This window comes from Oreochromis aureus, linkage group 14, assembly GCF_013358895.1.
Source record: "Oreochromis aureus strain Israel breed Guangdong linkage group 14, ZZ_aureus, whole genome shotgun sequence".
Lineage (NCBI taxonomy): Eukaryota > Metazoa > Chordata > Actinopteri > Cichliformes > Cichlidae > Oreochromis > Oreochromis aureus.
In genome coordinates, this window is record NC_052955.1 from 37450153 (window position 1) to 37465479 (window position 15327).

General features: G+C 43.0%; 1 protein-coding gene across 2 annotated transcripts in view; it reads left to right on the plus strand.

Annotated features, from left to right (window-relative positions):
- The first annotated feature begins 9455 nt into the window (after positions 1-9455).
- Positions 9456-15327, plus strand: part of ksr1b (kinase suppressor of ras 1b) — a 67670-nt gene continuing 61798 nt past the window's right edge. The window contains exons 1-2 of one of the 2 annotated variants that reach the window (XM_031746659.2): positions 9456-9587; positions 10211-10443. In XM_031746659.2, the coding sequence (XP_031602519.1) occupies positions 10249-10443 (195 nt within the window). In that variant the 5' untranslated portion in view covers positions 9456-9587; positions 10211-10248. Of the gene's footprint in view, positions 9588-9811; positions 10444-15327 lie in introns of those variants that run through there. The other variant, XM_039597985.1, reaches the window with a different exon arrangement.

The window sequence follows — 15327 nt, forward strand, 5'->3', positions numbered from 1 at the left end:
ACCCCCTTGGGCCTTGGCTAGATGTAGAACAGGCACTATGCAATAATCTAGAGATTTCAGACCTACCATTTATCAGCTCAAACATCAAACGACATGAATGCTTTAAAAGCATTAACATCAGCTCTTCTCTGACAGCATGGTGGGAGTTTCTAAAAATAAGTCTTCATTAATCCCATGCAAACGTACACCTATCTGGAATAACCCCGACATATTAGAAAACAATAATATGATTAATTTTCCAGATTGGAGTTGTAAAGGAATTAAATACTTGGAACATATATTAGAAGGAACAGACAGATTCCATTTGACAGACTAATTACACAATATGGGATCAACAAGAAAAGATTTCTAGAATATCAACAAATTAAATCCATAGAAAAAAAGAAATGTAAACCCGGTCAAGTTGAATTACAAACACCACCAAGTGTGGTACAATTTCTTACTCTTAAATCCCCCAAATTATTATCTAAAATATACAGAACACTTTCTTAAATAGATGAATCAATATCCCTTCCTATTGCTAAATGGGAAGCAGATTTATCAGTCAGCTTAGACCAAAACCCCTGGTCACACGTATGCTTAAAAACCTTTCAATTGATTAGAGTGCACTATACAGGTCATTGGATGTTCCAGATGGGCTTTACATCTTTCAACAAGTGCTGACACTGTCAAGGCAACACACCGGACAATTACATCCACACTCTTCGGTTCTGTCCACCAGTTCAGAGGTTTTGGTGCAGGATATGTGAAGACTTATCAAAGTGTCTGAAATGTAACATTCCAACCTCCCCTTTAGTGTGCTTGCTGGGGAAATTGGATGATGTCACTATCGAAATAAATACAGTCCACATGGTTTTTACTGCCCTATGCATTGCCAAGAAAATGGTCTTCATGAACTGGAAAAATAAAAATAATCATAATTCTAGCCAATATAGAAACCATCTAATAGATCACATTAGTCTTGATACAACCTCTGCCACCACATTAGATCAATCCCTCTGGGCTCCTTTGATCGGCTCCGTCACCTAGTGTGGGTGGGGGGTTGTGGTTTTGTCCTGTCTTGTGGTTGATGTGGAGGTAGGGACAGGCTTAGGGCATCTGGAGAGTCCCTAGGGATGTTATCCCTGGAGGGCTTAAACTGGGGTTGTGGTCATGACCTGGTTAGTGGCTCTGGTGGCTCTTAGATGGTATTTTCCTCGTGGCTGCGTGCAGCAGGGCTGGGAAGGGTCTGTGCTGGCGGACGTAGGTTACTGGCCTGGTAGCCTGGCTTCCCCTGGGTGGATCCAGGGCGGGTGTGGGGGCTTGGGGTTCTGGGGTGCTCCGCCTCCGTGCCGGGGCTCTGGCTGGGGCTTGGGGGCTTCGGTCCCCGTTGGTGTGTGGCTGAGGTTGTGGCTGGGTGGGTGTCTAAGTTATTCCACAACTTAGACACCCACATTACTCACACTCTCATAACACATACATATAGGGCCTTGGGGGTGGGCACGTTACACGGCGTCCAGAGGACGGTCTGTGTATTCAACCTCACCTCTGGCGCCGGTGCCCACCTCTCAATTTTAAATGTAGACATTGAGGGTTCTCCAGAGGGGGCATGGTAACACCTGCTGCTCTCTGGCAGCAGCATCATGCCCTCCCATGTTTTAAATGCACTTTAGAACAACACGCAGCAACACTACACATGAGTGGGAGGAGGAAGGTATGGGGTCTTCACACACCCCCGTTCTCTGTTAGCCATTGGGGGGGAGGGACTGGGAGGAGGTGTTGGCTGTTCGATTGGGGTCTGGGATGTGGGGCTTCCCTGCTGGTGCACAGCCTGGGCAGTCTGCTTGCCTGCACCCCAGGGGAAAGGGTAACATCTCCTGGGTCTATTCAATTCAATTCAATTTTATTTATATAGCGCCAAATCACAACAAAAGTCGCCTCAAGGCGCTTTATATTGTACAGTACATAGCACAATAATAAATACAGAGAAAACCCAACAATCATATGACCCCTATGAGCAAGCACTTTGGCGACAGTGGGAAGGAAAAACTCCTTTAACAGGAAGAAACCTCCGCAGAACCAGGCTCAGGGAGGCGCGCCATCTGCTGCGACCGGTTGGGGTGAAAGAAGAAAACAGGATAAAGACATGCTGTGGAAGAGATACAGAGATTAATAACAGATATGATTCGATGCAGAGGTCTATTAACACATAGTGAGTGAGAAAGGTGACTGGAAGGGAAAACTCAATGCATCATGGGAATCCCCGGCAGCCTCGTCGCTCTATTGCAGCATAACTAAGGGAGGATTCAGGGTCACCTGGTCCAGCCCTAACTATATGCTTTAGCAAAAGGAAAGTTTTAAGCCTAATCTTAAAAGTAGAGATAGTGTCTGTCTCCCGAATCCAAACTGGAAGCTGGTTCCACAGAAGAGGGGCCTGAAAACTGAAGGCTCTGCCTCCCATTCTACTTTTAAATACTCTAGGAACAACAAGTAAGCCTGCAGAGCGAGAGCGAAGTGCTCTAATGGGGTGATATGGTACTACAAGGTCATTAAGATAAGATGGGGCCTGATTATTTAGGTCTAGGTGCAGTTTCCCCCTCTGGGGGCGAGGGTACCTGGACCTGGGGTATAGAGTATGTTTGGGGAGTGTGATTGTGTGTACAATGTCCATTTGTGTCTGTCTTACGTTGGGTGAGTGCTGAGTATTTCTATATGTGTGCATGAGGGTGGGAATGCACGTTAGTGTCTGTATGTGCCTGTACGTCTGTGTTGATGTGTCAGGTCAGACCTAAGACTCCACCTCTCTGGGAACATCTCAGGCCCTCCAAAGTATGGAGGCCAATCTCCCCTCACCATTCTCACTGCCGGTGGCTGATACCCTCAGGTGTCGGTGCGTTGGTGGTTTTTGGTGTCCGGGGCTGGGCGCTCAGGTATGTACCGGCTCACTCCTGGTGGCTGCTTGGCGGGGCCTGGCGCCCGTGGCTCGGTTGGGCCTTTTCCAGGGAGTGGGGGGCCCTCAGGCCTCTGGGCCTGCGGCTCGGTTCACTCTGGCACAGCTGGCTATCGGCAGAGCCTGCGGGCACGCCACTGCAGCCCCCCTGGCTTCTGCTCCGTGGCTGCTGGTCGACCCCTCGTCTGGGGCTCTCCTCAGCTCTTCCCAGGAGGGTGGCACGGATGCCCCTCCGGTGGTCCTCCTTGGGTTCTCGCACTCTGGGGCCTCTGGATGTCTGGGGCCTGGATCTCCTCCATGCATGCTTCATGCCCTGGAGGACAGGGCTATGGCTCCCTACACCCTCTAGCAGATCGTTACATGGAGAAACCTTTTGATTACAAGTGCGCTCATCCACACAGGTGTGCACATGGGTGTGCACAAGGGTGTTCACTGTTCATAGAAACAAATCACACCTTTCTTGGCTGCGCCCTCAAAGCACATTGTGCGCTGTCGATCCTGCGTGCTGCACAACAACATTCAATATTTAGTATTTACTGTTGTATTTATACTTGCCTAGATTAATGCGATGGTGTTGTGTTTATTATGTTGTTCTCTTTTTTTGCTTATTTTCACTTTTTTTCTCTCAACAGGTGATCCAGGAGATTTTTTTTTTCATTTTAAGTGCCCTTTCTCACTGTCTCTCTTCCCCTCTGTTTTTCTTTTCCTTCATCTTTCTTTCTCCCTCTCCTATCCCCCAGCCATGTCTGTCCCGTCTGTAACAACTGAAAATAAAATAAAATAAATAATAACAACAAAGGTCGATCAAATGGACCAATATGGGAAGGCTGTGATGATCCACTTGGTAAAGTAAATCCGTTGGGTATCTTTGTTGGCCTTCAGGCAACAACTCTGATGGCTAAAGAGCCAAACGGGACAGGCAAAAAAAAAAAAAAAAAAAAAAAAATCAGATATCCAGCTTGAAACTACATTTGACATCCTGGATGTTGAAGAATTCCCCTTACTGACCTTTTGTTTCCCTGCACACAATCCATCTTTATATAATCCACAAAATGACTCTCTGCCTAAAGTAATTTCCAGGGTTTCTATCTTTTTTATATATCCATCCATCCATCCATTCGCTTCCACTTATCCTTTTCAGGGTCGCGGGGGGCGCTGGAGCCTATCCCAGCTGTCATGGGGCGAGAGGCGGGGTACACCCTGGACAGGTCACCAGTCTGTTTCGATTATCCAATTAACCTATCCCCACAAGTTGCATGTCTTTGGACAGTGGGAGGAAGCCGGAGTACCCGGAGGGAACCCACGCAAACACGGGGAGAACATGCAAACTCCACACAGAAAGACCCCGGCCTGATGGTGGAATTGAACTCAGGACCTTCTTGCTGTGCAGCAACAGTGCTAACCACCGTGCTGCCATTCTTTTTTATATAGATACTTTAATTCAGTTCATTTTTATTTTATCATTAAAAGCTCCTAAAAAGTATTTTGTTCTATCTGAAATCATTTGTCTACCTAAAAGTGAATTTTGATATTTATCTCTAGGGTTATTAAACAGAATTAAATTGTGTCCAATGAAATTGTTCTACTGTGATAGTGCGCATGTGGAGCCAGGCGTGTTCCTGTGTGGGCCCTTTCCTCCGGTGTCTGTCTCTGGGCAGAGCAGCCATCCTCTCACTTGGGCAGCTCACCTGGAGCTAATCCGTTGCAATAAGCAGAGGTTATTTATGACCAGCGTCACCGTCGCTTCACCACCAGTTCGTCAACTCACCTATGTTGGTGACAGGCTCACTCTTCTCGCTCTGAATCCACGTCCTTGTATGGCATACCTTGCTTTCTATATCCTCTAGCTGCATTTACTTGCCACAGTTCCACACTGCAACAGAACTCACCTTTTGGACACTGGTCACAACCCTCACCGGATTCACACCACACTTGAGGAAGAAAATACCGGCCATACTCACTTGCCTGCCCTCTTGCCACCGCAGCTCACCAGGAGTTCTGGAATTCAGGTCAACCCATCTTTGTTGCTCTCAGTTCACCACTCGGACCTCTGCTTCCCCCTCCAAGCCTAAGACTCCATACACAAAAAGCAAAATATTGAGTCATGCCATATGATCTCAAATTCCACTGTTATCTCTGAACCAGACTGTACACCTACTCACTCCCTTTTCCTCTTTCCTGAGTGTGACCTTGTGACCACCACGCCACCAGTCTCCCCTTGTGTTACCTCCTTTAGGCTACCATGTTAGAATCCTTACCACACGCCCGGTTTCCAGGTTATGTCCCCCATGTCAATATAACTATGTGTTTTGTGTTAAATAACATTTTTGTATTAACTTGACTTTACTGTCTCTCCACGTCAATCTTGCACTTGAGTCCAGTTTTGTATAGGCCTTTGGCACCACATGACATTCTACTGGATTTTCCTTGCATAAACAAATTCTGAACCAAATATATGCAGCTCAAGTTCCTATGATGAATGTATTGTGTAAACACGTTTTGAACTTATCACATCGTCGATAATGAGTAAGTTGTTGTTATCTGGAGGTAAAAGGTCATCGTCACTCAGAGAATCTGGTATCCCATTCACAAAGGTGTCTTGATGCATGCTCAATCATCCAGGTAAGTAAATCCCAAACGGTTGATTCTGTTCATCTGGATGTCAGTTTGATCACAGTGTTTTTTCTGTGGGGTTCATATCAGAGCCCTTCAAGAGATATGTCTGAAAATGTCTTATTCTGTTCAACATATGTGCCTTCATGAGTCAAAGCTAGTTTGTCTCTAAGGTTTTGAAAATTCCCATGCAATATGATGCAAGAGTGGCGTATGAAAACGAGTCTATTTGTGTATAAACTATCAGCCCTATGTCTCGCAATATATTTTGCATGCCTTTCACCTCAACATCATTAACACAGTACCTTCGCATTTCTGCCTGTAAATCTAAGTGTTTCTTGCAGAAAGCATTGTACCACACCATGAATTTCACCTTGTCATTTTCATTCATGTTACCATAGCCATAAAATGACAGGTCAAGATAAAGACCTACATAGAATTCATTAGCTCTTGTATTAAATGTGGGCGGGAAGAAACCTTTTTCAGGGTTATCAAATCCCAAGGCAGACAGTGTTTTGTCCAAGCACATGGGCAGAAAGAAAAATGAATCTATCCATCTCTGATCATAGGCTTTGTCATACATTGGAATAACATGACTCCATCTCATCGTTACAACTGGGGCGATACCTTGTGTGGTGGGGCGGTGCCGCTGCACGGGAGGCGAATGCACCTGCAGGGCATCCACAATTGCGCCTCGCTGGGTTAAAAGTATTTTGGGTCCTGGATTTAAGTATTGTTGTTGATGTGAGTCGGGCTGTGAGCTGCAGAGCTGCAGTCGACTGAGCGTGTTTCTAGCAGCAACCGTAATAAGTGTTAATAAAGAATGCTAAAAAGCATGTATGTGTGGACGGGCCTGCCATGTCATTACCTTGTTCAGCAAAGTATTAACAAAATAGCATTTAGTGGAAGATGAATGCAGCCACGCACTTTAATGTGTTTAAACAGAATTTCTTCCCTTGCATGTCCATTGCACACACAAAACTAGCCTCATGCGTGCGGTAGTGGGGTGGCTGTATCTCAGGCGGTAGAGCAGGTCATCTACTGATCGGAAGGTTGGTGGTTCGATGACTTGCAGTCTGCACATTTCACCATCTGTGATGGTTAGTTTTGACACATCGATGATGAAGATGCATATATTGCATTTGAATTTACATGCATGACACAGAGGGGTTTGGTAAGTACCGTAGCAGTAATTACAGTAAAAGTTTGCCCCCCAAAAACACTGTTGTATTTTCAATGACATAATAATGATTATTGTGTAAATACAAGTGTATTGCTTGAGGGTACGGTGTGTCATGTGTTGTGAAACACTGTCGACTTTTATAGTAAAATATGACGATTTTAACATTTAGTTGTTTTTCACAAAGTCAAACAGGTGGTTGACCTGTGTCTGGAAAACTTTTCTCACGTGGTTTGTTGAGCAGGGTCGTGTGTTGGTCAAACTGCCAATTTGACTTACAGAGTGTAATATAATAGGGTGAGTGGGGGAGGGGGCAGCAAAGCTCACAACCAGAACAGGTGAAGTAAACAACCGCAAAAAGGACATTTTACTTGATAAAAAGACATGCTGTTTAAACAGTCACAGTCAGAGTCACATTATGTTTTACCAAGGTAAGACAGATCCAACAAAGCCACTTCTAACATGCAAAAACCAAATAGGTCTTCCACTCCACAATTAGACATGAAAAGGCTTTTTTCTCCATTTCCAAGTTAAAAGACAAATCCAACAAGGCTGCTTCTAACAAACAAATTTACCTTTCAGATCACAGTCTAAAAAACAAGTAGGTCTTCCTATAAGGCTTCTCCATAGTGTTAGGATAAAGCAACATTTAATAATTGGATCCTTTGTCTATAAAAATAATTCCTCTTTGAATAAATGCACACTAAAAACCAAAATAGACACTTGATAAAACAGATAAAATGTTGAAACCTAAATAAACACAGCCACTAGGTGGAGACAGGTGTGGGAGTTGCGTGGAAAGAGACGAGGCAGCCTACGAAGAGAAAGTCCTGCAGGTGGCAGATTGGTGTTCAGAAAACCACCTGGCACTGAACACCAAGAAAATCAACGAGATCGTTTCATAGTCAGGAGGCAGAGCACTGACTTAGCCCCCTGTAAATCAATGATGAGTGTGGGGGAAGGGCATTGGTCACCACAGCATTGGTCAAGAAGGCTCAGCAGCAGCTCCACTTCATGTGGGTCCTCAGGAAGCACAATTTGGACTACAACATGCTACTGACCTTCTACTGCTCATCCATCAAGAACCTGCTGGCATACTGTATCACACTATGGTACGGCAGGTGTGCCATGGCAGGCAGGGAGAGGCTTCAGAGCTGCCCTCTCCCCTTTTATACCCCCCACACCCTGCTGTATCAGCAGAGCAACAAATATCATCAAGGACAGCTCCCACCCTGGTTTTGACCTGTTCAAGCTGCTGCCCTCGAGGAAATGCTACAAGTGCATCAGTACAAAACCTAACAGACTCAAGAACAGTTTTTTTTTCCAAAAGCCATAACCACCCTGAACTCATACATGCACTGACTACACAGTCTAACCCAGTGGTCCCCAACTCCCGGGCCGACAAGTTGTTTGGTAACAGGCTGTAAGAGTTGAGGCTCGGGTATGAAATTTATGGTTTTCAGGCTTTTTATCATTTTTTAGCGTTATTTTTTTAAATTGTTTTTATTGTTAACTCGGTTTCCCTGGGTCTTTTCCTGTGTGTTATGAATAAACCTTCTTTATTTTGGTACCAGTACTGGTTTTATTTTGTTGTATTTATCTGTGACACCTTAAAGGTCCGTGAAAATATTGTTGGACATAAACTGGTCCGTAGCTCAAAAAAGGTTGGGGACCGCTGGTCTAACCTGCCAACCCAAGGACTTCCCTCTATAGACAAATAATACGCGCAATAACACCGTATATAAAATCCCTACTTATTCTTGAATATGTATACAGCACCGCAGAACTGTGCACCTTACCCCCCACCCCTGACATGTCTGCACTAGTTAGGAGCTGCTTTTAATCTCATTGTACATGAGTATAATAAAAAGGTATTCACTTCTTACTCAGATTCACCTGAAGATAACGTATTTCATAATACAGAGAAATGGGGGCATGTCAGTATGCAGATAATATGCACAGTGTAGCCAGATTGCACAAGCCTTTTGGTTCACAAGATTTCAGCCTTACTAACATAAGAAAGGCCTATTTTGTTCTTTTGTGGTAAAAAAAACAAAAACATATGTGGCTGTTTCATGAATCGGATTGTAATTTTGTGTAAGAATATTTCCATGCACACGTAAATGAGCACCATTGTGACTCATACTGAATAAAAAATGTAGTCTGTTTTGTAAATATAGCCATCTAATGCTTCAGAAAGGATAATTCTTAAATAAATGCATTACCAAAAACAAACTTATGTGTAATCAATTCATTTAAATTAGTAATATACAAAACATACATTATACCAAATGTTTAATATTTATATGGCTTATTATACTCAACATGGAACAGTGCTACAAAAAACATACAAAACACATATCTACCTCATAAATATTTATAAACTTAACTATTCACAGTGAAACAACATAAAGAATCACGCAACAAAATAGAGATTAAAATATTTAATATATTCCTGTCTGGAGAAAATTCTCTTTGAGAAGACTAAAATTTTACTGCGTTTCCTGTTGTCACTCATTTTCTCACCTTCCCAGCTTGTTGTCTGTGCAGTGGCTGCTCTCTCTCTCTCACTCTCAGAAGTCTCGTACCTCCCTTATGCTTCTGTGTGCGTGTATGTGCTGGGTCTGTAACCCCTCCCCCTTCTTCCTCAGTGGACCAATAATTGTTTGCTGCGGACACTCAGACGTCACATAGTAGCCCAATCACGTACGACTTGAACGGGGTAAAAATCAGGGGGCGGGGAGGGAAAAAAAGTGTATCCGATTCCCAGGCAGGAACCGAATTCTATCGTTCACTTCAAAGAGCCGGCTCTAGAGCTGTTTTTGTTCCTGACCGACACGACACATCGCTTGTGTGAGCTTTATGGTGGGTACTTTAATTTGCAGTCGGCCATTCCACCCGAATCACAACACTGACAACACTCCGATGGTCGCACTCATAAACATTCATGCTTTTGAAAAGTGACGAAAACATTTGAAGGATATTTAATATTCAAGCAAGTTGTACTTTGGGGGGTTAGCTCCTCTTATTTGTCATGTGTCAGGTTGCAATACAATGTTAAAAGCTTGAAACTTTTACTTTGAATGCGAAAGGTCTCAGTTTCCGGTGTGCTCCACTTTTTCTCGTTTTCATTTTATCGTCAAGAACAAGCTAGGTATAGAGATAAGCTGGTTCCTAGGTGTGTTTTTGTTCAAAGCAACAATAAAACAGGGAAAGTTTTCGTGTTATTTGGGAAACATCACCTGTTGAAGAACCAGCTCATACATACACTCAAAACTGTTATATTACAGCTTCGGCTACTTTATATTAATTAATCTTACACAGACACGAGTTTAGCGAGAAGGTTTTGCCGCTGCATTTGTTTTATTCTTACATATCTTGGTGAAACCCACTGAACACTAGTAGCAGCTGAAGTACAAACACGGAAACTTGTCAAAGCATGCAGTGTTTGGAGGAAGCGCTGACGGCAGTGTGCGAAACGTCTTCAGGTCGCAGTTTATGACACAAGTCGCGCCAATGTGGTGGAATGGACGGAGCTGTGGACAGAGGAGACAGGTCGGCCCTCAGCAGCACGGCGAAACCAACAGGAGCTCAGGAAGCTCTGCACCAGTGCCGACTCATCCAGCATCTGGTGGACATCTCGATCAGCAGCCTCCTCTCTCTTAGGACAAGATGCGCCGCATCCAACGACTTCACCCGGCGGGAGATCCGTACTTTAGAGGTACGTTTAAGATCCATAGGTGACCCAGGGTTCTACCGGCTGTTTATCCAGTCTTTTGCTTCTTTGAAAGCAAGAGAATGATTGTATTGTGTACGCAATTTAAAGACATGCTACGCCATGTTATCTCTTAGATTCCGTGACATAGAAAGGGTTGTTCACTTTGCAGCAAGTTTTTATTTATTTTTTATTTTATTTTTTAAATTACCCTCTCATACTATATTTTAATATGATTATAATAACTATGAAAGGCCGAGGTGGGTGGGGTGGGGCTCTCGAATTTAAAGTTGGGCAGTCACACAGGAGTTAACTTTAGCTTCAAGTGCAGATTTCTTAAAACCTTCGAAGACGTATGTCACAGACGGTAAAGCACAGATTCAAACCAAACAAAAAATTATAAGGTTGAACTGTATGTAGCTTCTTCGGGTCCAGGGTGCTCCTGTCAGTCATGCTGTCTCACTCTCTTCACTACTGTGGCTTTCTAGGACACTTCAGGAGGTTAGCATGTGTAACATGTAGTTTTCCTACAATGACAGCTCAAATATTTACATTATCTCAAAGTCTGTTGCAGCATTGATGGACACCACTTCCTCCCAAGGTGCAAAAAGTGATTATTTGTCCCTGATAGTAAATGCAATATCTCAATATGCAGCTGATTGTTTATTTTCTGCAGAGCCATTCCTGTACCTGCCACCAACATTCCAGTTTGTTCAACATAGTTCAATTCAGTTCAGCTAAGGAAAAATTTAAACGTCATTATATAGCACCAAATAATGACATAATTCATCACTGGGCCTTTTACATAGTGAGGAAAAACTTTACAATATCATAGAAAGAATCCTTTTGAGTTAGCACTTTAGCACTCGATAGTAGGGAATCACTTTAATATTAACATTTTAACAGCTCACGTGACTGTGAGCTGCCTTTGTTTACTGAAAATGATCTCAAAATCCTTGAAGATGTAAAGTGAATTTTTTTACAGCAATTTGTGCTTAAGGTTGTGTTATTTTTTTATTTTATTTTTTTTTATACATCAATTCATATATAAAATTATATATTGAATCTTGGCTGCAGCTCAGGAGGTAGAGCAGGTCATCTATTCATCCGAAGGTTAGTTTGATCCCTGACTACTCCAGTCTGCATGCCAAATATCGTTGGGCAAGATATGAAACCCGAGTTTCTCTGCGACACATCTATTGGAGTACGAATGTGTGTGAATGTTCGATAGAAAAGAAACCCTCACAGAAAAAAGTGCTTATATGATAAAGTGCTTTCAGTGCACAGAAATAGTAGAAAAGCACAAAATAAGAACCAGTCCATTTACCATTTACCGACTAAGTTTATGGCTGCATGAGCTCCTAATATGCCAGATACACAATAAATGCACCACTTGCTCATACCTGGTACGGTGCAGCAAGTTAGAATAGACAGATCGTCAGTGACTCTTAAAACCTTATCAGAGATTAAACAAAGCATAACAATGTTCTTCATAGTCTTAAAGGTTTCCATATATAAAATGGGTTAGTGTATATGTGTATGTGTGTATATTTACACACATAGCAACACACAGGTTAAGAGTCCTATGTAGTATTTTTGCTGCTCCTAGGAGTGCACTCTTTTGGACAGAGATCTCGGATGTCAGGGACCACTGTTGCCTTAACTTTCCACATTGTTGGTATTTCTCAAGCTTCTCATGTTCTTTTTCCTGATGTTGCTATCATTTGGTATAGCTACATGTGTCATTACTCTTCATCACTCTGCTTGTCCACCTTTACTGTATCTGTTGTTTAGCCATCACCAGTTGTCTGTCTGTATCTGAAAATTCCACAGGATCTTAGCTCCAGTCAAGATCCTGTGGAACCAACCTGTCCCATTTTGATCTTGCGACTTCAATGTCATACTAGGCGCACAGATATTCCTATATACTGTGCTAGCCACTTGGTTATGACGTTCCATATATGTGCTACCTGCTAGCATCTTGAAACCTGCTGTTATGTGCTGCATTGTCTCAGGGGCATCTTTCCACAGCCTGCACCTGGGGTCTTCCGTGGTGTGGTAGAACCCAGCCTCTATGGCTTTTCTGCTTAGCGCTTGTTCCTGTGCTGCCATGAGTAGTGTCGCTGTGCGACAGTCCAGTGTTTTCCTGCCACTCCATCTCAGCCACTTCTTCTATTTGCTAGTGGTGCCTGTCCTTTCATGATGTTCCTCTTCTTGCTCCTCCTCCTTGAATTCCTGATGAACGCTCTTAGGATCCTGGTGATCATGTACAGTTCTGGTATTCCAGGATCCATGTGGGGAGCATTGAGTCATAGGCTTTCTTGATCAGTCTGGTCTCTCAGTGTATGCTCTGTCTACCAGTATCTGATGTTTTGCCCCTCTGGGTGTTTCTGCCAGTTCCCTTCTGAGCCCTGTCAAGTGTCTATTCATCTTAGCCAGTATGATGCCTGACAGGAGCTTCTGTGTTGTGCTGAGGTACATTGTTGGCTGATAATTGGATGAGACAAGTGCCTTCTGATGATTCTTGGGGATCAGGACTGTCTGGCCATTGTGTGTGCATCTCATCCATGGAGTGCAGTTGACTTCTTTAGCCAGTAGCTCAGTAGCTGTGAAGTGAATAATTTCTGGGCATGGTGCTGTCCAACTTTTCATACTTGAGACCTGTTTTTTTTTGGGGGGGGGGGGATGTCTGCCTCTCTGATGGTTACTGGACCCTATTCAGGGACTATGGTCTGCTGTTAGCTTTACTAGCCACTGAACATTGTTATTTTGTGTTGTGTCCATCTCCCATATGCTCTTACAGTGTTTGTGTTGTATAAAAGAACATTCTCAGGCCATCCTCATGAAGTCTGTTTCTGCTTGTTTGTTCAAAGACATTCACACCAGTGGCCTATTCAGTGTCATTTTGTTTTTGTTTTTCCTTTTCCCTGAAAACCGTCTTTTGTCTAATCATTTCTTAATAATGTTTAACTTTACAATAATGCATTATACAGCAGTTGGGAACACATTTCACTGTAGTAGATATCGTTCTGAAAGTGTCTGTAACTAAATTTAACAATATAATTCCTCCACCATTATCTTCTTCAGTACCATGTGCCAAAACAGTGCAGATCAGCTACTTTTTTCCAGCATTGCAGCCAGGCTGACAAAAGTCCGAGCTCTCTTAAGCCACGCATTCCTTTAACTTTAACTAGTAATGACTTCATGAATTTTTTTCAGAAATAAAATTTTAACCATTAGACTAAAAAATATTCAGAACCATCTTACAGACCTATCATTTTGTACAGCTACTGTCGATAGTCTTGATATTTTTTTAGACTTTGTCCAATTGATCTCTCTGAGTAAATTTCATACTCACTTCCTACAATTAATCAGTGTGTCTATTATACCTCCATTCGTACAAGACTGCTAAAAGATGTCCTACCAGTCCTTAAATATGATCAATCTATTTCTATTAATGGGCTACATGTCACAGGCCTTTAACATTACAGTAATACAGTAAACCGTCACTTAAAAAGCCTCTGTTGTCACTGTTGTCGCCTCTTGGCCAGGACTCCCTTGAAAAAGAGGTTCTTAATCTCAATGGGACTTTTCCTGGTTAAATAAAGGTATAATAAAAGAAAAGAAAAAAAAAGCCATCACTTGACCCACCTATCTTAGGTAATTATAGGCCAATCTACAACTTTCGTTTTAATTAAAAAATATGGAACCTCCATTAATGGTAATGAGCACAAAAGGGGTGTCCAAATTCATCCTCCTGAGGACCCGGCCTTCGCAGTCTACGTGTGCCTGGTCCTCCGAAGGTCAGGTAGGCCAGAAGTGAGCGGCTGTGAAACTGGACGGTCTAGCCTTCAGTTTTGCGTCACTGCTGTCTCGGTGGAGTTTAAACTCGGCCGTCTGCTCCTTGCTATGTAAAATACAACAGGACACTGGCGTAAATTCTCGATCATCTCGCACTTCTGTTTAATCAGTTCTCCGTTTGACGTTTATTCAGCTGTGTGAGAACTATAACTTTAATCTCACCCAAACCGGTTTACTCAGGAACAAATAAAACGCTGGAAAAAGCCAAACAATAACATTTTAAATGATCTAAGTGACTTATATATCATGTTTAACCTGAGTAGCGAAAGACCATGGGGGGTTTGAAAACGATGTGTGGGGAGTGGGCTCTTATCACCCCGGCTAGTTATCGAGCTGGTGTGTAACAGACATCTCCGAAAACGTCGGAGCAAAAATTTGCAAATACGTGATGTCTTGATGAACTGAGCAGATATTTGAAGTTTACACAGCTACATTCTCGCCTGAAAATATCTTAACAGTTTATTTTGTGACCCAGAAAGAGTAATAAGAGTAATACTAGAAAAATTTGCATTTCCTGCGAAAATGCTGTGTGGATGCCTTAACGCTGAAGCTGTCTGCTGAAAAGCTGAAAAAGATGAAAAGTTGCAAAAAGTTGTATGGTGGTGAAAAAAAAATGTTGCCCTGAGCAGGATTTGAACCTGGCTCTCCTGGGCTCAAGGCAGCCACTCATCTCACTGAGCCAAACTAATTCTCCAAATGAAGAGGTGGAGAGACTGACAATTTTGCTGAAATGAGCAGCAGCTGCTGAGAATTGTTCTGATAAGAGGTGAAAAGGCTGAAAATTTTGCAGAAAAGAGGTGAATCAGCAGAATTTCTGCAGAAAAGAGGGAAAGAAGCAGAACGTTGCGCTGCAAAGAGGTGAATGAGCAGAATTTCTGCTGAAAAGAGGCAGAACAACTTGGTTCTGCTCAAATTCACCAATCAGAGGTACTGCCTCTGTCTGCTTCATCAGGCTGTGTACTTGTATGTATTTCTGCCATGGAGCGTTAGCAAGAATCTGAGGTCCATATTAGAAAAGCTGCTAAAATC